General features: G+C 43.9%; 1 protein-coding gene across 1 annotated transcript in view; it reads right to left on the reverse strand.

Annotated features, from left to right (window-relative positions):
• Window positions 1-24432, reverse strand: part of SPIDR (scaffold protein involved in DNA repair) — a 373264-nt gene that overhangs the window by 138079 nt on the left and 210753 nt on the right. Inside the window, exons 9-10 of the mRNA XM_055129012.1 lie at window positions 13883-14060; window positions 10626-10882 (exon numbers count right to left, since the gene is read on the reverse strand). Of these exons, the coding sequence (XP_054984987.1) occupies window positions 10626-10882; window positions 13883-14060 (435 nt within the window). The remainder of the gene's footprint in view (window positions 1-10625; window positions 10883-13882; window positions 14061-24432) is intronic.

Consider the following 24432-nt stretch of genomic DNA (forward strand, 5'->3'; position numbering starts at 1 on the left):
TCTTTTGACGTCCCATGGAATCCAGTCGGTAATAGCTCTAGTCCAGAGGTTGTCTCTGAATCACATTACATGTCCAACCAATCTGATTTTAGATGCCTTGGCAAACAAGACAGCGTCCCTGATTCTTGACCGTAGACAGAGGTCAGAACTCTGGGTTCCTTCTTTCAGTTGAGTGAGACGTGATATTCCTAGCATAGCTCTTTCGATTCCTCTTTGGGATACCCGAATAGCGTTCTCATCCTGTTTACGTAGGGCCCAGGTCTCTGAGGCGTACATCAGTGCAGGAAGAATGGTGGAATCGAAAAGATGTGCCCGGAGTCAGAGGTCCTTTGTCTTCTTCACCACTTCTTTGATGCTACTGAAGGCATTCCATGCTGCTCTCTTTCTCCTGCGAAGTTCTGGTGCCAAGTCATTCCTCATGTTGAGTTCTCAACCCATGTACACATAGCTGCTGCATTCGGAGATGTTCGTTCCATTGAGAGGAAATGGAGCATCAGGGACTAGTTCGTTTTTCATGAGCATTGTCTTGTTGAGGTTCAGCTACAGTCTGACCTTTCCACACTGGAGGTCAAAGTCGGCCAGCATTTGTGCTGCTTGGCTAATGTTTGGCGTTATGAGAACAATGTCACCAGCGAAGCGGAGGTGGTGTAGTTGCCAACCATCTATCTTCACTCCCATTCCTTCCCATTCCAGTCGTTCTCGAGGGTGGCACTGACGATTTCCGGTGAAATGGTATCGCCCTGCCAAACCCCTCTCTTTACATCAATGATCACTTCCTTGTAGAATGGTGAGATCCTGGTGGTGAATCTGCAATACAGCTAGCGGAGGATCTTGATGTACTGAGTTTGAACGCCCTGTTTGGCTAGGGCTTCAAAGACCACTTCATTCTCAACAGAATCGAAGGCCTTCTTTAAGTCAATGAACGTTAGACAGAGCGGCATCTTGAACTCTCACGAAACTTCAATGAGTTTGGTCACTGTGTGGATATGGTCCGATCGTGCTGAATCCTTTTTGAAACCCGGCCTGCTTGCATGGTTGTCCTTCATCTAATGTTCTGCCCATTCTATTCAGGATGACTTGAATGAACAACTTGTAGACGATGGACAACAGGCAGATTGGGCAATAGTTGCCGATGTTGTGGATGTCTCCCTTCTTGTATAACAGAATGGTCCTGCTGGTTTTCCACTGGGATGGAATCTTGCATTCAGACAGGTAGCGTGTGAAGAGCTGAGCTAGTGTATTGACAAGTACTGGTGGCAGATTCTTCAGGTGTTCAGGTATGACCTTGTCTGGATCAGGTGCTGTACGCATCTTTACCAATGAATGGCGTGTTGGATTTCAGAAAGGAGAACGTTGGGAACAACATATCCATCCTGTAGAATTTGGTATGTGGGCAGGTAGACATGGCTGTTAAAGAGATCCGAGTAGAAGTCGTGAATAATCCTCTCCATTGCCTTTCTGGAAGATGTGATAGATCCATCAGGACATCGGAGGGCAGTCATCTTAGTCTTGTAGTTGGAGAAGGACAGGTGGGCGTTGCGAATACTTTCCCCAGCTTCTGCCACATTGGCCAACATTGCTGCTCTTTTCTCTTTGAGATCTTCCTTTATCGCTTCTCTGCACAGCTTTGTGAGTTTGGACGTTAACTTGTGGTTGCCTGAGGCTTGTGCCAAACCATGTTGACGAATGAGCTCGATAGTTACCGAAGACAGGCATTTGTTTGTGGCTTTCTCACTCTCGCATTTTTCGTGCAGTCATGGAGGTACTAAACAAGTCGATCATATCTTTTGTCGATGTTGTCAAGGACGGCATCTTCCCACGTTGCCACAATAGTGCCAAAGAGCTCCCAGTTGGTGGTCATTCTGGGAGTTCCCTTCTTACACTTAAACTTTGCAGACCTTTTTCCCCACTTTGTGAAGTAGAATTTTGCGTGAAGGAGACGGTGGTCTGATCCCGTTTGGGATTCTGGGACAACAGAGACATCGGTCAGGCAAAACCTTCGATTAAATATGATGTTGTCAATTTCATCGTGGAACTGTCCACTGGGAGACTCCCATGTCCAGCGTTTAGATTCAGCCTTCTGGAACTGTGAGTTACCATGGGTGGTCTTGGTCAACATAATGAACTCAGACAGTCTCTCATCCTCTTAGTTCCATTCTAGGCAATGGGTCCCAATGTGGAGTTCTTCGGGCGACCTTCTCAGTCCTATCCTGGCATTAAAATCACCAACAATCATCTTGTAGAAGGTGTGGTCTTCTTTATAGAACCTCTCCAGTTGCACGTAGAACTTCCCAATTTCTTGATCGTAGTTGGATGTTGGTGCATAGACGACAAAGATAGAAACTGCCGACAGTGAGCCACATCTATTCAAGCGTAATCATCTGATTCAGGTTGTTAGGCATTTGAATGAATCAATGCTCATGGCCAAGTTCATTTTGACAAGGACACCAATGCCACCGACACCTCTGTTGTCGCATGTTCCGAGGAACAATTCTTCTCCAGTGTCGAAAATGGCATGATGTGATCGATGTCTTCTTGTTTCGGTCAGACCAATGATGTCATACTTGATCTTCTGCCCTTGCACCATCAGGTCCTTGATAGATGCTTCCTATGCCAGCGTACGTGCATTGAAAGTACAGACAGTCATTTTATTTTTTTTAATTTATTTTATTGAATCACCATGTGCATGGGCAGAGAGTCTCTTGCCCACACGCCTGGCTGTCTTCCACGGGGCGCCTCGGAGGGGATGGGCTCCAGCTTCCCTCCCCACCCCGAGCAGAGCTCCCGGCGGCCAAAGACCACTGGAACCTAGCTACAGCCATGCTGGAGACTCCTCTCTACACGTTCAAACAGGCCTCATGCATGAAGGTACTGGCACAGGAACCCAGGTGTGTGTAATCCCATCAACGGCCAACATCCAGAGAGAGACTTAAAAGCAAGCTCTCAGAAGAGAGTGATGCAGAGAGTCTCTTGTCCACATGCCTGGCTGTCTTCCCCGGGGCCCCTCAGAGGGGATGGGCTCCAGCTTCCCTCCCCACCCCGAGCAGAGCTTCCGGTGGCCGAAGACCACCGGAATCTAGCTACAGCCATGCTGAATGCTCCTCTCTACACGTTCGGACAGGCCTCACGCATGAAGGTACCGGCAGAGGAACCCAGGAGTGTGTAATTCCATCAACGGTCAGCACCCAGACTTAAAAGCAAGCTCCCAGAAGCGATATCTCTAGCCTTCTTCTCCCTCTGGGAGAAACTGGCAAGCTTCTGAGAGTTTCCTGCTCACATGGGACAGCCTTGCAAGCTTCCCATGGTGTATCCATACGCAAAATTCAGTAACAAGCTGGATATCATTCCCCTGACCCTGAAGAGCCCCCAGTGCAACATCCTTAGGAGGGCCAAGTCGAGATAGACTTCTAAGATCTCAGGAAAGGACAAAATGAGATGTTACTGAGCCCGCCCGAGAAATCGGTGATTAACGGGATACTGTTGTGTGATACTGTGATATCATGTGGAAAGTTACAAAGTTCTCAGGCTTATGTCTCAGTTATACAATGCTCAAACACCCGTCCTTTCACCAGTGCCCATATTCCACCACCAAAAAACCCCAGTATGCCTCCCACCCCCCACCCCCCACCCCCGCCTGCATAACTGATAAATTTCACTTCATTTTCTCTTTACCTTGATTACATTCCATATTTCAACACAAAACTCACTATTGTTGCTGGAGTTTACCCCCCAAAAATACGGCCCTACTGACAAGGAAGCATTTGATAATTAGTCTTCCATTGATGAGAATGAAAAGATAAGAAGGTGCATGGCCGAGGATTTCTGTATTTTGGTAGTTAAGTCCAGGGAGATTTATGTTGGAAATTGCATCATTTCCCTTCCTGGGGCAGCATGGGGCAAAGGCTTAGTTCACAGTCTGGAGACATGGCTGCAAGCACTTGCTGGGACCAGAAGTAGTGTAGCTGGCGTCTGGATATTGGTCGTTCAGCAGCAAAGCGGCCGTACAAAAGCATGGCCACCTGGGTCGAATCTCGGCGGAGCACGAGCCGGTATCGGCCCTGGCCCGAGACTGTCCAAGCATATAGACAGTCATTTCTGTCTGTACAGAAGTCTTTCTTCGTTTTGGCAGTCTAGTTCATCCCTGAGATTTTTTTCAGCCTCTCCTTGCTCATCTTTCTTAATGCTGCCGTACTGGGGGGCTCTTTTAGTGTCAGGTGAATGAGGCCCATTGTTGTTACTGTTTTTGGCATATCGAATACGCAACAGGTAGCTTGCCAGGCTCTGCCGTGCGGGCGGGGTAATCTCAGTAGCTTGCCAGACTCTCCAACAGGGATGGAGGGTTTTAGGGTGGCCTCCAATCTCAATCAGAGGTGTTCCCATGGTTCACACCATATTTGAACCCTATCAAATACAATGTGGGATTTATGAAAAATGGGTATTAAGTGTCTTATGGTGTGTGTAGGATATCATTGTTTTGTCCTTTCTCCCTTGCCACAGAGGTTGGGTTTATCTGGTAATAATTTCTAAACAATTCTAGACTACATTGGTATGTCCTGCTCCCCTTGCCACTAGGAGCTTAGGTATAGCAGTCACACCCATCAAAGAGCTCCTGAGTCACTTCCATTCCTTTGTTTATCTGTAACCACTTCTACTAGTTAATCAGCTCTTCCCCTAATCAGACTCTGTACATTTGTAAGGTCAGACCTTGCTAGGACAGTGAACTTGTATTATAAGTTAATATTGCCTTTCTCCTCTCCTTATGTCTCTTGAATAGTTTACTTTAAAGCAATGTCCTTTTTGTATGGACAAAGAAACACAGTTGTTAATATGCTTTGGTAACATGAGATTTAATTGGCTTCGAATATTATTCACTTTTGGGCATCTGCTTTCTCGACTTAAGCCTCAGCTGCCCTTACTTCCTAGCACCCCCAAAAGCAAGGTCCCAACGAGGGACGGGATGGAACCAGGGCAAGCGATGAGTTATGTGCCACCCTGGCATCGAGATGGGCCTGGCCAAAGTGCCTAATGCTTAACTATATGTTAAGAGCTTGGTCATGGACATGTCATGTCATGATCCAAAAGCAACAACGAGACTAGGACCCTGCTAGGGATAGGAAATACTAATCTGGCCTGAGCACTGTAGTCTGAGATCGAGATGACCCCAGGAGAGCAATTCTATAAGCTTAATGCATCTTTTGCTGTGTCCATACAAAATGATTAATATTATGAATGCTTATATGTTAGTTGGACAAGGAGAGGAGAAACACACCCATGGGATTCTGCTCTTGGGTGGGTGTCCTGCTGAAAGAGAATCTGTCCTAGAAGAAGCATCCCCTGAGGAAAAGAACTTTAACCCTACTGATTGTGACCACACCTATGTGTAAGCCCCAACCCCTCATGCTGGGGGATTTAACTAGGCTGAAAGAGTGGGCTGGGGGGGCCAATGCCAGTGTCAGTCCCAGTGCGAGATCTGGAGAAGCTAGATCCACATCCAGATGCAGAGGAGAAAGAGAATGAAGTAGGATGGGGGAGGAAGAAGCAGAGAGAGAGACGGGAGTGTATAGAGAGGAGATTGGAATAAAATGCAATTGAGCCAAGCAGCCTGGCTCCGTTCCTTCCTTCGCCTGCCCCATCATCACCATCCACCTCCCTGGGGTGGGGAAGCAGCTGGAGACTACCGAATGCGGGCGGTGGGAGAGATAGAGCACAGCTGCCCTGCGCCCTGTGCCCGAAGTGTGGTGCCCCGCGTGGCCCCCTCTGCTCTCCTTTCTTTTTTGTGTTTTTACACAGTGTTGCGCAGCCGCTTTGTAGCCGCGTGGTCTGGAGAGTGGCCTGGAGCGTGGCGGTGGCTGGGTAGTGGAGGTAGTGGGGGTTGGCCAGTGAGGTATTTATCTGTCTTGGGTAGGGTGGGGCATTTGGGTTTGACCCCCCCCCCTAAGGTGCCAGAGATTGGAGGAGGCAGACAGAGGATCTTGTTTCCTGGTCTCGTTGAGCTGGAGTCCAAGGTCGCAAAGTTCTGCTTGCCTGGTTTTGTGGGGCTTCACTCATGCGTGAGGTTCGGCCCAAGTGTCCGGAGAGCGGCCTGGAGCGTGGATATTAGACTTCTAATATACTAGAATATCCACAGCCAGGGAAAACATGGGCTAGAGGGACTGGTCAATGGTTAGAATCGACCCCAAGTCTGTGTGGCAGACGGTAGGTAAGACAGAGAAGGGACCAGTATGACAACAATAGCTGGAAACGATCATGCTGGACCAGAACTGAGTGTTACAAGCAGGTAGAAGGACACACACGATAACCGTTCAGGATCTGTATTTACAAACCACAATGCCCAGAGGAGGAGGAAGAGAAAGAGAGACAGAGACAGAGAGAGATACAGAAAGACAAGAAAAGTGACTGCCACAGAGGCAGGCTGGTGTGGGGTGTGGGTGGGGGTGAGAGTGATGGGAGGGAAACTGGTGGTGGGATGGGTGCTGGAAGACTGTATAACTGAAATTCAATCATGAACAGTTCTGTTGACTTGTAAATACTGTTTTTCTCTTTTCCTTGAGTCCTTTGCATAGTTCATTCAGAGCAATGTCCTTTTTGTATGGACACAGGAAGACTTAGCAAATGCTATGCTTTTGTAACCTGGGAGTCATTTGACTCTACATGATATTTTCCTCCTGGGCATCTGTTCTTTTGACCTAAGCCTCAGCTGCCCTTACTTCCTAGCACCCCCAAAAGCAGGGTCCCAACGAGGGACGAGACGGATCCAGGGCAAGCGGTGAGATGTGAGCTACCCTGGCATTGACATGGGCCTGGCCAAAGTACCTAATGCTTAACTATAAATTAAGAGCTCGGTCATGGACAAATGCTGTCATGATCCAAATAGTGATAACTAGATTCGGACCCTACAAGGGTTAGGAATGATTAATCTGGCCTGAGTGCTGTGATCTGAATCTGTAGCAAGATGTTGCCAGGAGAGCTGCCTTGCAAGCCTCAGTGTATCTCTTGCTATGTCCATACAAAAATAACTAGTGTTCAGATGAGAATAAGTTCTTGGACAAAGGAAAGGAGAAAAACCTTAAGAGGTATTTTACCTGCTGGCAGTCAGGAAGGGTTTTGGAATGCCTGGCCCTCAGGAAGGGCTTTCTTATGTTGATTTTGCTATCTGGCTGTGGGTAGCCTAGGGGCAAGGAGGAGAGAGAGGGAGGAGAGAGACAAGAGAATCCAGAGGCTGCAGTAGATCCAGAGAAAGGACAGAGCTAGAAGTGCGGGAGATGGGAAAGATGGAAGATTGAATAAACGGTAACTAATCAGCAACCAGCTTGGTCCTCATTCTTCCTTCGCCTGTCCTTGGCCAACGGCCGTCCCAATCCAACCCATACACAGCGGTTCCAGAGCACCGAACACGGGCGGTGAGACAGAGCTGCCCGGAGAGCCCGCCAGTGCTCACGCCCCTTGGCGTGCCTTAGTTTTTTACAATCAGGAACAAGGCAAGGATGCCCACTCTCAAAACTCCTGTTCAATATAGTACTGAAAGTACTTGCAATAGTGATTAGGCAAAAAAAAAAAAAAATTAAGGGCATCCAGATAGGAAAGGAAGAAATCAAGCTCTGACTATTCACAGATGATATGATACTATATTTAGAGAACCCTAAAGCCTCTACCAAGAAACTCATAGAAACAGTAGACCTGTATAGTAAAGTCACAGGATATAAAATCAATACCCAAAAGTCCATGGCTTTCCTATACACAAATAATGAGAGAGAAGAAAGTGACATGAAAAAAGCAATCCTGTTCACAATTATGCCTCAGAAAATCAAGTACCTTGGAATCAGCTTAACTAAGAAGGTAAAGGACCTGTACAAAAAAAAAAAAAAACTACAAAATGCAACTTCAAGATATAATAGAAGACATAAGGAAATGGAAACATATCCCCTGCTCATGGATTGGGAGAATTAACTTTGTCAAAATGGCAATACTCCCCAAAGCATTATACAGATTCAATGTGATCCCTATAAAGATACTCATGAAATTTTTCAAAGAAATGGATCAAATACTTCTGAAACTCATATGGAACAACAAATCCCAATGAATAGCTAAAGCAATTCTGGGGAAAAACAAGATGGGAGGCATCACCTTCCCCAACCTCAACGTCTACTACAAAGTGGTAATAATTAAAACAGCATGGCACTAGAACAAAGGCAGAGCTGCAGACCAATGGAACAGGGTGGAATATCCTTACACACACCCTCAACTATATGATCATGAAATCTTTGATAAAGGAGCAAGAAATGTGAAGTGGAGCAAGGAAAGTCTCTTTAACAAATGGTGCTGGCAAAACTGGACAATTACATGCAAAAAAATGGGTTCAGACCTCTACCTAATACCATGCACAAAAGTCAGGTCAAAATGGATTAAAGACTTCAACATCACACCAGAATCCATCAGGTACATTGAAGACAAGGTCAGCAAAACCCTCTGAGACATTGAAGGTAAAGGTATCTTTAAAAATGACACTCCATTGGCCAAGCAAGTGGAAACAGATAAACAGAGATAAATGGAAAAGTTTAAACTGAAAAGTTTCTGCACCTCAAAAGATACAATGACCAGAATACAAAGACAGTCTACATAATGGGAAAGAATATTCATCCAATACCCATCTGATAAGGGATTGATATCAAGGATTTACAAGGCACTGGTTGACTTCTACAAAATGAAAATGTCCAACCCCATCGGAAAGTGGGGTGATGAAATGAACAGAAATTTTCTCAAAGAAGAAATCCAAATGGCCAAAAGACACATAAAAAACCCTCCTCATCACTAATCATCAGGGAGATGCAAATCAAAACAACAATGAGATACCATCTCACACCACAGAGACTGGCCCACATTCCAAAGAACAAAAGCGACTGGTGTTGGTGTGAATATGGAGAGAAAGGGACTCTCCTTCACTGCTGGTGGGAATGCTGACTGGTTCAGCACTTTGGGAAAAGAGTATGGAGGATTCTCAAAAAATTAGAAACTGAGCTCTCATTTGACCCAGGATACCACTCCTGGGAATATATCTCAGAGATGCAAAACAGTATAGTCAAAATGACATCTGCACTTGTATGTTCATTGCAGCACTGATTACAATAGCCAGAATCTGAAAAAAACCGGAGTGCCCAAAAACAGATGAATAGTTAAAGAAACTTTGGTACATCTACACAATGGAATACTATGCAGCTGTCAGAAAAGATGAAGTCATGAAATTTGCATATAGGTGGATCAACATGGAAAGTATCATGTTAAGTGAAATGAGTCAGAAAGAGAGGGACAGACATAGAGAGATTGCACTCATCTGTGGAATATAAAATAAGAGAGTGGGAGACTAATACCCAAGAGTAGTAGAGATAAGGACCAGGAGTTCTGCCCTACAGCTTGAAAGCTTGCCTCACATGCTGGGGGGAAAAAGGCAGCTCAGATAGAGAAGGAAACATTAAGTAGAGGATGTTGGGAGGACCCATTCAGGTTGGAAGATGTGAGCTGAAAGTAGACTATAGACCAAACATGATGGCCACTCAATACCTCTATTGCAAACTACAACACCCAAAAGGAGAGAGAACAAAAGGGAATGTCCTGCCACAGAGGCAGTGTGGGGTGGTAGGGGATGGGGTGGGGGTGGTGAGAGGGATACTGGGATCATTGGTGGAGGAGAATGGGGACTGGTGGAGGGATGGGCAAAAATGATCACTGTATGAGTGAAATGCAAACACAAAAGTTCGTAAGTTTGTAACTGTACATTATAATGATTCTCTAATAAATTTTTTAATGTTATTTAAAAAAAATGGTGAATTGGAATCTACCCTCTTAATTTTTATTCCACACAAGTAAACTCATCTCATTGCTTTCAGGGCAATTTGACATAGAAGGAAAGATAATCTTAGAAGGTTATGCCAAAACTCTGACATAAATGAGACACTTCAATGACGTGTCTCTGGCTATTTGAAAAAACATAAAACCATCAATAGTCTAAATCTGACTCACTTTCGGTTTGTATAAGCAAAGCGCTTTGAATCACAGGTTTGGCTGGTGCTCATGTGATCATTCATCCTCACCACCTCCAACACAGCATGGCAAAGTGAAAATACTGACAGCAAATTTCAATGCAATTTCACTGAAATCTTAGTTCCACAGTGTCATTAGTCATATTCTAAGGACTCAGCAACTATATGTGGTCAGTGACAGAATTTACATCACTGCAGAAATCTGAGCAGGTCGTACTGGTGTACACTGAAATAGTTTTCCTTGAAGGACACAGATTTATTCACTTATTTATACACCTAGGATTTTTCTTTTTTTTTTAAGGCATATAAAACTTTGTAAATATTATAAGTTTTTTAGGTGCAGTAAACATATGTCTTGGTTTTTCTAGAATACCAGTATTTCCAATATTTATATTACTCTGAATAAGTGCAAAAAATTGAATCCTTTTAGTATGAATTTTATGTCAGTAGACAAAATCCTTTGTTATAGCAGAGGCTGTGAAATCCAAACAACTCATGCTTATAATAAATATGACCATGATATTTCTGCATGAGGAGACTCCACTTGGGCTAATTGTCTCTATGCACACATGCTTGAGACTTGGCACTCACCGAAGCCGAGATGAGTCTGAGCTGGGTGGAGCTGCTGAGCTGCCTCCCTGTTGACACTTGAAGGGGAGACAGTACACTCTCTGAACCACCACACGGACCCCAACTCGATGCCAGGGTGCAGCCCCTTGGTTCTCTACTGCGTCCAGCAGAGAATCCGTTAGGGGAGCTGGTGCTGGGTACGGCTGCCTTGCTGCATGGTGCTGACGGGGCCTGTCTGTCCCCTCTGTCCCCACAGTGTTGACATCGCTGCACACAGCCTGACAAGACATGCGAAGGGCACAGTTTCAGACTGACTCCTTGTGGACCCACGCACGCCTAACAGTGGCTAGGGATACGCTCCCACGGGAGAGCCAGCGCAGCACAGGAGCCCCGGGGCCTCATGGGCCCACCATACTGCACTCAGGCACACGCCAATGGGAGTGCCCACTTCATACAACCTCTGGCTCTGCCCACAACTTTTTTTTTTTTGCTTTTTGGGTCACACCCGACGATGCACAGGGGTCACTCCTGGCTTTTGCACTTAGGAATTACTCCTAGCAGTGCTCAGGGGACCATATGGGATGCTGGGGATCGAACCCGGATGGCCGCGTGCAAGGCAAAGGCCCTACCTACCCACTGTGCTATCGCTCCAGCCCCCCCTACTTTCCTTTTGTTTGGTTGGTTTCTTTATTGATTTCAGGGTCACACCTTTAGGTGCTCAGGGCTTACTCCTGACAAAGCTTGGTGGACTACCTGTGGTGCCAAGGATGGCTTTATGTAAGACCAGAGACCTACCCGCTGTACATCACTCCTGTCCAAGAACGATGTTCTTGGGCAATCCTGATAGGTACCTGCAGAACTACACAGGTATAAAAGAGCAAAAGCAAACACTCGGACCTACAAGTGGGGGCTCTGCAGAAGAGGGACCAAGTAACGAGAGGCTACAAAGCACTTTCTACCAATGAAAGTAGAAGCCATTTGGGGCTTTAAATAATGTAGCTAATCTTGTTATTAAAACAACTCCTGGTAGTTTAGAATTTCTTTTCTTTTATGAGGTAGCACTCTAAAGAGGACAATCTAAAACATAAAATAAGATATGACTAAGATTTAATAAAATGAGTAACAATACTGAGTTCATGTTATGTGCAGCCTAATTTGGCTGCTCATGCAGTCTCGCAACAATATTGCACAATAATATAAAACTCACAATAAGATAACCCTCTAGGGCCAGAGAGGCAGTGCAAAGAGCTGAGTGCAGTATACAGAAGCTAGGGATTAGACTCCTGGCACCACGTGGTCCTCATGCACCACTGCCTATGATGCTCAAAATTAAAGGCTACACTTCTAGAATTCTTCCTATCCTCCTTGTTCTTTTGCTTATACACTGTTTACATAATGATCATAACCTCCCAATCAGTCAATAGTGTTGATTCCATTATTAATACCATTTAACGAATAAGAATACTAAGACCAAGGAATTGAATAGCTTGCCCAAGGTTACAAGGTAGGATCCAACAGGGCAGGACTTGAATCAGGGTACCACAAAGCCCCTTATTCTTTTTTTCTCTTTGAGTGGGGGAGAAGGGGAGAAGCTTGGGCCCACACTGGCTGTGCTCAGGAGTATACTTCTATATCTGCACTCAAAAGTCACTCCATATTTGGTGCTGATTGAACCAGGGTGGACTGATGCAAGGCAAGTGCCTTAATTGCTACAGTACTCTCTGGCCCCAAAGTCCATATTTGTAGCCACTATACTATACTACAGCTTCACTGTCATATGGGAGATGATACACACACACACACACACACACACACACACACACGCACACATATGTATCTTCATTGATTTAGTATCATATAGTAAAGAAGCACTACACTTTGAGTCATTTTAATTTAAAATTATATTATTTATATTGATTTTATTACTTTATCTAGCAGGTAGGGCATTTGTCTTGCATGTGGTCAACCTAGATTTGATCCTCCACTCCATACCGTCCCCTGATCACCACCAGAAGTAATTCCCAAGTGCAGAGCCAAAAGTAACCCCTGAGCATCACTGGGTGTGACCCAAAAACAAACAAAAGAAATCTGTTACAATTAAATTGATTAGAAAGTCCCTCTTTTCAAAAATTCCCTCTAGATGCTTCTTATAATAGTCAAAGAGAGTCTTCTTGTTTATACTTCTACTAAACTGGAAAAACTCCATCCCTCCTGCCCTCCACCCTCATTCCTCCCAGAGGCACTTGGGGAAACACGTGTGGTGCCAGGGCTCAAATCCAGGTAGGACATATGCAAAGCAAATGCCCTGCCCACTGCTCTGTCACTCCAGTTCCCCACTGTCCTGTCTTTCTTACACTCGCTTACATTCTTTCAGTCTTAGTTTTCCACTCCAAGCGACCAAGTCACAGAACTCTGTGACTGACACCAGAGCCTGAGCAGTGCCAAGACCCTTCATGCCCCCTGGGAGTCACAGTTAATGGTTCCTAAAGTCATCCTCACAGATAATTCATGATACATGAACAAATGAAGAAAAAAATCTTGAATTTAAGCAGATTATCTTATCCCCAAACACACATTAAGAAAAAGAAAAACATGATCTCCTATATAAAAGGACTTAACTCCTAGACAACTGTGAGACCAAAGATAAATAAACTATACATTTTACCCGGGTTCAATTACTCTGTCCCTCTCAGAGAGCCCGGCAAGCTACAGGGAGTTTCCCGCCTGCACCGCAGAGCCTGGCAAGCTACCCGTGGCATATTTGATATGCCAAAAACAGTAACAAGTCTCACAATGGAGACTTTACTGGTGCCCTCTCAAGCAAATCAATGAACAACAGGATGACAGTGCTACAGTGATACATTTTATTCATTTATTTTGTTTTTTGGGACCACACCCACTGCTGCTCAGGGTTTACTCGTGGCTCAGCACATAGGAATGACTCCTGGTCAAGCTTAGGAGATGATATGGGATGCCAGGAATTGAACCAGGTCAGCTACGTGCAAGGCAAGTGACCTACCTGTTATACTATCTCTAAGGTCCTCAATCATGTACTGTAATGAATTGGAATAAAGACTAAAGTATATCATTAGAAATTCGGAAAGGCCATAACCAAAAACCAAACAGGTGTTAATTCATAACAATAATACGATGATGCTAGCACACATGCTCACTTTGTATTTTGAAAGGAAACCAAAGATAAACATCTTTATTTATATGAAACTTTCAAATACTGTATTACTACAAATCTTAAAAGCTCTAATACAATAAGAGTTTACCTGGTTTTCAGATGAATTAACCCTAAACATCCGAGCCAAAGTGATGGTTCTTCTGGGAAGGGGTATATCCCAACAGTGGACTTCCTGTGTTTTTGAACGTTCTTTGGCAACGAATTTCTTACAGAAATAAGTATTCAGAATAACCGGGTAGCTTTCATTTGGTATAATAAGCTTTTGCCTAAAAAAAAAAAAGAAATATAGCATTTTACAATGCAATATTCAGAAAAGATGACATCTTGCCTTTTGCTGGGATACATACTGAACTAGGTTGGTTCTAATACTTAAATAAGTAAAAAGAAGATAATAATGGAAATTTCACCCATATGTGGTATATAAAGAAACAAAGCAAAGGAATGGGCAATGTTCAATAAAATAAAGTCTTAGATTCTGACTGATGGAGTGGCGGAGGTTGGTGCCCAGTGACTTATGATAAAGGGATTTTTAGCATCTTTGCAGTAGGCATGTTTTACCCCTAAAACATAAACATGGGTAGCCTTGCAGACCAATGCTATTTAGATTTTTTTAAGAAACAACAAATAGATAACTTTTTCAATATTTACCTTTGAATTTTGAAAGCTTGGGAAAAGCTATCCAAACAAAAAGATCTAAGTTTAGGTCTTTTGGATCAGAGAGATAGTCCAGAGGGAAGGGTGCTTGCCCGGCCGGCAGCTGATCCCCAAAACCCAATACCAAGCACCACCAGGAGTTCTCCCTGAGCACAGAACCAGGAGTAAATCTTGAGCACACCAGGGTGTGCCCCAAAACACAAAAAGTAAAATGAACAACAATAAAAAGGTTTAGGACTTTCACTTCTGGGAAGATGGGTCAGACACACTTCCTATTTCTCCCTCTGCATGTAAGAATGGGGCTGGCAGCATATCTAAACTATACAGAAGAAGGCAGTTAGAGGCAGAAAGAAGCAGATCAGCTGGGACCTGGAGACAGGGAGCATAAAGAACAGACGGCTGTGAGTTGGGTTCTCTTTACTGCCTTTGTAATTCCAGACTTGGAAGAGAGAAGTTGGCAATTTGGACACCGCAATAGGGAGAAGGAAAAACAAGAAATGAAATGAAAAGAAATCAAAGCTTATTCTTTCCAACCAAAGAATCAAGAAAGAAGCGACTCAGTGAGAGAGAAAACTTGTAGAAAATTACTGCTCTACAATAGTAAAACATCACAGAAAAGTTGTGACTCATTCATTTCAAAACAAACACAAAGCAAATGGGGAGCCTAGACTGGCACTCAACCATGCTGTGAGGAGTCTGCCGCTTTGGCCTGCGGAGGGTAAGCGAAGGGGGCTGTGGTGTGGGAACTTCACCCCTGCAGGATTGTATGAAGTGCTGTGCCCTACACAGACCATGAAGCTGGAGACAGACTGGGGGCTTTGCTCCCATGCCCACATGACACTCATGACTAGATACCTGGCCTGCTTCTGCGCTCTGGTAAAGCTCTAACCGAGTCAAGGGCTTCACTGCTCCTGTGTGAAAGTCATCTTCCCAAGGCGCTGTGAGCAGAAGCCACATGGAGAGCATGAAGGGAACAGCCCTCGCCCTCCAGTCAGAGCGACAGTCAGCCCTGTGAGAAGCTCAGCTCCCACCATACGCTCAGGAGCAGTGAGGGGCCTCCCTCTAAGGAGGTCAGGTGGAAATATGATCCTCTATCTTTATCTGGCAATAACAAGACCCCACTTCCCTTCGTCATTTCTGCTCTCTGAGCTGTGTCAAAGCCACCTAGAACAGGTTCAAAGATGTAGAGTCTCATATCACAACACCCAAAATATAATTCGTTATAAAAATTATCAGTATTGTCCTACCATCCATCTGACAGTTAATTTTCAAGATATATAAAGTATTGTAAAACTTAACAAGAAAAAAAACACATCAAAAATAGGGAGATGAACAAAAATTTCCTCAAAGAATGCATATAGGTGGCCAACAGGTAAGTAAAAAAAAAAATCTCTATTACTATTATCAGAGAAATGCAAATCAAAATGACAATGAGATAACATCCACACCACTGAGACTGGCACACATCACAAAGGAATGCTGATTCATTCGACCCTACTGGAAAAAAAATAGGAACACTTCTCAAATTTAAAAAAAAAAAAAAAAGAGTTTCCACATGCTTGGCAATTGTGCTTTTTGGTATCTATCCCCAAGGATCAAAAACTCTATTCAAAAAAGACATCTGGCTCCTATGTTCACTGCAGCACTATTCACAATAGCCAAAATCTGGAAACAATCCAAATGTCCAAGAACAGATGACTGGAAAAAACTGTTATGTATATGCACAGTGGAATGGTACCTGGCTAACCCGGTTGTAAGAAAAGACCAAGTTATGCAATTTGCTGCTACAGTGATAGAAATGGAGGGTATCTTACTGACCCGAGTCAGCCACAGAAGACAGGTTCAGAGTGGTATCTCTCATATGCCAGATATAAAAACCCATAGTAAGAGAACAACAAAAGACCAAAAGCAACAGAGTCAAAGAACAGTGTGAAGAATGGTACTGACCAGGGCACTGAGAGGTGGGAAACGGCACGGGGATGCTGAGGGGGGACAGAGGAGGGAAGACTGAAATGGAATGGTGGAGAGAAAAAGGGTGCTCTGGCGGTGGGTGAGGTGCTGGATTACTCTATGCATGAAACTACAATTTAAAATCATGGTAACTAAAATAAAATTTTTAATCAATTATATTAAAAACTAGATAAATCTCATCTTGAATTCAATGCTGAGATAAGAAAGATATTAGAATTATCTGATCTAGTTTCTTCCTGTATTTTCTTGGTGGTCCGTTCCTAGGCTGTGTTCATATCCTCCCTTAGTTTATTGGTTGTTCGTTCCATGGTTGTGTTCATATCCTCCCTTCGTTTATTGGTTGTACGTTCCATGGTTGTTTTGAGTTCCTCGACCATCTTCACAATTTCTTCTCTGAATTCTTTATCTGAGAGGAGGTTGTATTTGTGGGTGACCTCTATTGAGGCTTCTGGAATCTCTTCATTTTCTCTTTGTGGTGGGTTTTTTCAATGTTTCTTCATGTTGTTATGAAACAATAGAGGTGAAACCTTTCGGTTCTCTATCACTATTCCCTCTTGCTACAGGAGGGGATTCTAGGTGAGCTAAATCGATGATGGTATTCTTTCCCTCCTTCTAGAATAGTTCCTTACATTACTGAGCCCTTCCTAGTTTATGTAGGGCTTCTAGTCGAGGCTTGAGGCTATGATTTCTTTATGAGGGCTTTGTGTACCTTTTTGTATTCCTGACACTTTTTCTAGAATTTGGATGCGTTAATGGCTTATTGGCATATAATGGTTGAGATGGCTGGTTGTTCTTCGTATAAAAGGTCACACAGATTGTGATCTAAGTGCGCAGTGCAGGAAAGGGGGAAAAATAACTGCGGCCCAGCCTCTGCTCCGGAAGAAGGCCACGCCCCCTTTTGAGGCCACACTCCCTGACGTAGGGGACACTCCCCCACCAGCCAGCCTGGAGGTCCCCAGGATTACCTGGGTTAGGGGAGTTACCTGGGGGAGGGGAATGGTTGGTTAGAATGGCACGTGGAGAGGCAGGCAGCAGGAGGAAGGGCCCCCAAGTTGAGGCAGTCCCCCAGGCTGCGAGGAGCTGGCGTGAGAATTCTTTCAGAGGGGTGGGAAGAGGAGAGGGCGATCTGGGTCCAAGTTACCTGGGAGAGGGGAGTGGTTGGTTAGAACAGCGTGTGGAGAGGCAGGCGGCCGGAGGAGGGGGTTCCCCGAGCCCAGTAAGGAAGTAAAGGATCACTACAAGGAAAACTACAAAACACTACTCAACGAAATAAAAGATGACACAAGGAAATGGAAACATTCCCTGCTCATGGATAGGAAGACTTAACAGTGTCAAAATGGCAATACTCCCCAAAGCACTAAACAGATTCAATGCGATCCCTATAAGGATAACCATGAAATTCTTCAAAGAAATTGATCAAACACTCCTGAAATTCATATGGAACAATAAACGCTCACGAATAGCTAAAGCAATTCTTGGGAAAAAGACGATGGGAGGCATCACCCTCCCCAACTTCAAACTTTACTACAAAGCGATAACAATTAAAACAGCATGGTACTGGAACAAAGGCAGAGACGCCAATCAATGGAACAGGGTGGAATATCCCTACATGCAACCCCAAATACATGATCATCTGATCTTTGATAAGGGAGCAAGAAATGTGAAATGGAGCAAGGAAAGCCTCTGTAACAAATGGTTACGTCTCTTTATTTGACCAAGTGTGAGAAAAGGAATGCTTAAGACTACCTTAGTGCAACAGCTAGGGAATAACAAATGCCCAAGGGCAAAAGAAAGTGGTGGGGTCAAGTAGGGTGGGAGGTAGGGGGGACGACCGGGACATCGGGGGACAGTGTTGGAGCACTGTAAGCATGAAACCTGACCAGTAATGGTGTCATCGTAATGCCTAAAATGAAATGTACAGAGAGAAACTGACTCTAATGGAGTCAGCAGCAAGAGTGTAGCCCAAGCAGCGGAGATGACCACCTCCAACTCAGTGACCTGACCTGTCTGACTCACTACAGCCCTCCCTCCACCCAACGCAAGTGAGGGGCTGTAGGACCCTCAGTGAGCTCATGCTCATACATGTGAGAGAAAGGACTGTGGGATGCCTAGTAAGGCCTCATACGCAAATGCAAATGAGGAGCCAGAGGAGTCAGAGCTCTAGATTCTTCCCTCTTTTAAGTGATTTTCTGTCATATGACACTGTCTGGTAGGTCTCTCAATGCATGCAGATAGTCAGGGGAGATAGTCCAGGGATTAAGACGTGCTCTGCACAAGGCAGATCCTGGTTCATTCCTCAGTATCGCATCTGGTCACCAGGTTGACCCTTAAGCACAGAGCCAGACGTATAAGCCCTGAGCACCGCTGGCAGAGAGCTACTAAAACCAACCACATTATAAATGAGCACAGTAAAGAGGACAAGTGCTTTATCTCTGTATAGCACTTATGCAAACTGGAAAATGCTGACCCCGGAGACCAGGGCAAGTAGTGCATATAACATAATACCTAGGAAAAAATTAACTGTATAAATAAATATGGGACTGGAGCAATAGATAGCACAGCGGGTAGGGTGTTTGCCTTGCATGTGGCCAACCCGGGTTCGATTCCTACATCCCTCTCGTAGAGCCCGGCAAGCACTGAGAGTATTCTGCCCGCACGGCAGAGCCTGGCAAACTACCCGTGGTGTATTTGATATGCCAAAAACAGTAACAACAAGTCTCACAATGGGGACATTACTGATGCCCGCTCAAGCAATCGATGAACAACTGGACGACAGTGCTATAAATAAGTGTGAACAATTGATCAAAATTGTTTTTTTAAAAAAGGTTAAGTAACCCATATAAAATCAGAAGAAAGAAAATAAAATGATAAATGGGTAGATTTAAGTCCTAACCTATCAATAATAATACGTGTAAATGGTAAAAGTGAAACAACTAAAAGAAACTCGTAAAACAGATTTCAAAATGATTCATCTCCAGGGGCATTGGTGATGTTAGGGAAGGATAGAGCTAATTATCCAAATCACAAAGTCAGCAATACTGAAACGGCGAGGTCCAAATTTTATTAACCAAATTTAAAAGGTGCCTGTCAAGAGGGCAGGCTGGGGTTGGGGTGAGAGGTAGGAGAGGGAACCTGGGGGCCCTGGTGGAGGAAAGCTGACAGTGGTGGGACTGGTTGGTGATGGTACACTGTATGCCAAGAGCCCAACAATGAATAACTCTGTAATTAATAGAGCTTTAACAAAGTTCTGAAAAAGAAAATAAATGACTCATATACAATCTACAAGAATCCACTTCAAGGCACAGCCCTGATAGCCCCCAAGTACCACCAGGGCAAAGTGGGCCAAATTCTGCCGGTAGTACATCCATTCCTTCCATTCTTAGTGTTGTGAGAAAATAAAGTAGCACTGGAGTGTACAGAAGGAAAACGGAAACATCATCCACTGTTCATGGGAGTGTCGCTGGGCCAGAATCTGCACAATAGCATGGACACATCTCAAAAGCAGGAATGATGCCTCCAGATGATCCAACAACCCCATTTCTCAGCCTATCCCAAGTACCCCAAAGTCTATTTAGGAGAGACATCTGTGCTCCTATGTTTATTGCAGCACTAGTCACAATAGCCAAAATCTAGAAATAATTCAAGTATTCAAAGAAAGATGACTGGATAAAGAAACTAATATACAATTGAGTGCTTCTTGGCTATAGGGGAAAAACCATCATGTCACTTGCCTCCTTGTGGATGGAACTGGAGGGCGTCATGCTGAGCAGTCAGTCAGAAGGACAATGACAGAGACAATGCTCTTACTCATATGTGGAATAAAAGAAACCAAAAACACACAGCAAGGGAACAACAAATGACCAAAGGAACTGAATTAAGTGGGCAAGGGGAACGAAGGGTGGCAGAAGGAATCCCTGGGACAACGGTGGACGGAAGCAGGCATGCTGGCAGAGGGTGTGGAGCTGGGACAACGCACGCACAAAACCCTGTCACTAATAATATTGTAAGTCATAATGATTCAAATTAAAAAATATTTTTTAAAGGAGGAGATAAAGGGAGGGGCCAGGTAAGAAGGAAATGAGGAGGGAAGGGCTGGAAAGTCAAAACTCTGATTAATTCTTCATACATGATCCATTTTTGTCAGTCCCACAAACCAACAGGACATGATCCAATTGATCAGTCCTACAAACCAATCGAGAGCAGAAACAATTAAGGCAGTTATAAAAATATATTACTTATAAGTAATATATAGGAGACACTGCATTTGGGAATGAAGATTAATCTATCACACACACATTATGCAGTCTGACTGGTCATAGGACACATGTGGACTGAGTAGAAACAGCTTAGGGACAGGAACTGAAAAGTCATATAAACCCAGGTCATTGGACAGCAGTGGGGGAAGAAGCAAGAGAGGGAGAGAGAGAGGCGGTGGTCGAGGGCGCTGCCTTGGGTGGCGAGGCTGCTGGTGAGAGCACATTAGAGCCAGTCACAGCGATGTCCCTATAGGAGTCAGTCAACAGGGAGTAACACTGAGTCAAGACAGGGGGTCAGCGGCGTAATCTTACACACTGCTGGGAGAACCCAGAGTCAGATCTGCTATCAGTGTGGCCTCCCAAAAAACAATTGCTTCAAGTACAGAGTTAGGATGAAAGTGAAAAAATAGGGGAAATGTGTCATGCTAACATTAAGGGAAGGTATTAATACCAACGACATAGGTAACATTATTACATAATGTTAGAACAATAAGAGGCTCACTCCACCAAGAAGACATGGTAATCAGGAGTGTGTATGCTCCAAACAACATAGCTTCATAATAACATATGGAGCTGAAGGCTACAGGAGAGCACAACACCGGCAAACTGGCTACACCTGACGCTCTGCAACATTGCACACCGCGTGCACAGACTTCCTCTTAAGAGCCCAGGGAACATTCTTACAGACCATATTATGGGTCACATAAACAAACATAATGAGCAAATGAATGTCATAAAGAAATAAAGAGAAATAATTCAGAGCACAATAAAATTAAACGAAAAATCAACATGAAGATAACAGAAAAATCTGAACACTCAGAAACAGAGCATGCCCTTCCTCCCATTCCCTCTGTTCTTTTCCTTGCAACGCCTGGGGCTAACACACACTCCACTGTGATGCCCAGCAGGAGACACACACTTGGTGGAGGTGCTCACACAATTAGCAACAGGACACACTTTTAACTTACACATGTTCAAAGAGGAAGTACCAAGCAGAATTTTAAAAAGAGAGAACACTAAAATAAGAACGCAAAATATTACAAATTTTATAAAATAATTAAAGCAATACTTAGAGGGAATTACAAGGGACTTTAAAGTTATATAGAAAAAGAACAAATGCCTTAGATCATTAAGGTAGACCTCTACCTCCAAAACCTACAGGAGCAAAACAAACCAAGAACAAATATTAAAAAATAAGGAGAAATCAATAAGATTGCAAGCATTATATTCTCCATGTTCATCCCCATATAAGCAAATTTCATGACTTCATTTTTTCCTGGCAGCTGCGCAGTATTCCATAGCATACCATAGTTTCTTTATGGTGCCACAGTTTCTTTAGCCAGTCATCTACCTCAGGCATTCCAGTTGTTTCCAGATTCTGGCTACTGTGAACAGTGCTGCAATAAACATAGTTGTGTTTGGGGTCGCCTAGGGTATATGTTACTCTATGTTCTAGTATTTGTTTATTAAGGTATAGGTCCCAGTGGCTTACTCTCGGCTCTGTGCTCAGGGGTCACTCCTGGCAGAGCTCAGGGGACCACACAGACAGGTGTGGATCCGCAGATGTTAAAAGGTTGGAGAACATCATTCTAATTCCTAGACAAACAAATCTAATTTGGTCATCTCATTTTTGAAGCACATGTTACTAGAAATTCCAATTTAGAGTAATCCATTATTTCTAGAACTCATTGTAAACTTAATTTTCAAGCCCCAAATCCTGTACTTTTAATGCAGTAAATAAAAGCACTGTTAGAAGTTAACAGACAATATGGAGGAGAAAGCAGGAGGGAAAGCAGGAGCTGCAGCAAGACTGACCTGAGTGGAAGCTGCGGCTCTGACTTTCACTGACAATTTCGTCCTTATAAAACTCTTTCAGTTTTTTTTTTTTTTTTTTGCTTTTTGGATCACACCCGGCGATGCACAAGGATTACTCCTGGCTCTGCACTCAGGAATTACCCCTGGCGGTGCTCAGGGGACCATATGGGATGCTGGGAATCGAACCCGGGTCGGCCGCGTGCAAGGCAAACGCCCTCCCCGCTGTGCTATTGCTCCAGCCCCAACTCTTTCAATTTTAAGAACTTCAACTTTCTCATATACAAAATGGAGATCATAACTACCTACTGGTGTTACAGTGGGTATGTACACACGTTGCTATGTATATGCCACACACTTAGATACAAATACTACCATGGCACCAGTTATTATTTATGTTTTTCTATAGAAAACATGGCAACAAAAGGCCTTAAAAATATGGGGCTGGAATGATAGCACAACGGGGAGGGCATTTGCCTTGCACGCGGCCAACCCGGGTTCGATTCCCAGCATCCCATATGGTCCCCTGAGCACCGCCAGGAGTAATTCCTGAGTGCAGAGCCAGGAGTAACCCCTGTGCATTGCCGGGTGTAACCCAAAAAGAAAAAAAAGAAATTCTGCACTTATACAGTGAGCTAATGTTAGGAATCTATATTTGTGAAATAATCAGCGATGTAAGAAATATATAAATATGCAAAATAACCTGAATTTCTAAAATCCAGAGAAATAAATCATGAAACAGCAATATGAAAGGATTAAAATCCTAGTTAAAAATTGTCATAAATGAACGTCTAACTAAACTATTGAACGAGAACATCAGACTCTAAAGGGGGCACTGTGGAGGAAAGGAGTTGGTGAGGGACTGGTGCCGGGCCGCTGTATGCCTGACACTGAGTCATGAATAACTTCGTGATAAAAATAATAAGAATAAAATCACTTGGGGCCGGAGCGATAGCACAGCGGGTAGGGCGTTTGCCTTGCACGCGGCCGACCCGGGTTCGATCCCCGGCATCCCATATGGTCCCCCAAGCACCGCCAGGAGTAATTCCTGAGTGCAAAGCCAGGAGTAACCCCTGAGCATCGCTGGGTGTGACCCAAAAAGCAAAAAAAAAAAAAAAAAAAAGAATAAAATCACTCATGTCTGTATGAACTATGCGAACCTAAGATGCTAAGATTATGTATTACTATAATTTTTTACTGAGCATAACAAGATATAATATTATAAAGAGAAAAGTCTGGAATCACATATAAAAATTATAAGCAATCTATCTCTAGATAAAAGGATGTATACAGATGACTTTATATGTAGCTTATTTTTATGTATCATGTCCCTTCCCCCTTCTGATATGTACTCTCCAGGGCCTGGAAGTATGGCTCAGAGCACATATGCTGCAGGATGAGGCCATGAGCTCCATCCCCGGGACACCCCATGTCACTGACCATGACCCACTGTCTCCGTGTCCATTCACGTACCACGAGCAAGTGAACGACACCTCACAAAAATGACAACAATAAAGGCAATAGGGATATTCTCAAATACGTATAAACAATATCACCAACCTATTCTTTAATAATAGACTACCCATTATTGAATAAAAGAGTAATAATCAATTCCTATGCATAATTTTAAACTATGCCCATATAAAAGAGTGAATATTTTCCTCCTTATCTCCTTTTCCACAGCATTACAACTCTATCTTCCTACCGAAATCTTTACAGTTCTAAATTTAGGCTTATTCTTTGATATCTGCATTTCTTTATAGAGTTTGGTTTGTGAGTCTATTATTGAACAAAGCTGATCATCTTTCATCTACTTCACTTCATTAAAATGTGTCCCATAGAGCATTACAGCATAATGCTATTATTAACTTTCCTACAGGTATGATTTCTAAATAAAGAATCAAACATAGTGGGGAAGGAAAAGAACAACACTCAGCCCAGTCCC

Source organism: Sorex araneus, chromosome 2, assembly GCF_027595985.1.
Source record: "Sorex araneus isolate mSorAra2 chromosome 2, mSorAra2.pri, whole genome shotgun sequence".
NCBI lineage: Eukaryota > Metazoa > Chordata > Mammalia > Eulipotyphla > Soricidae > Sorex > Sorex araneus.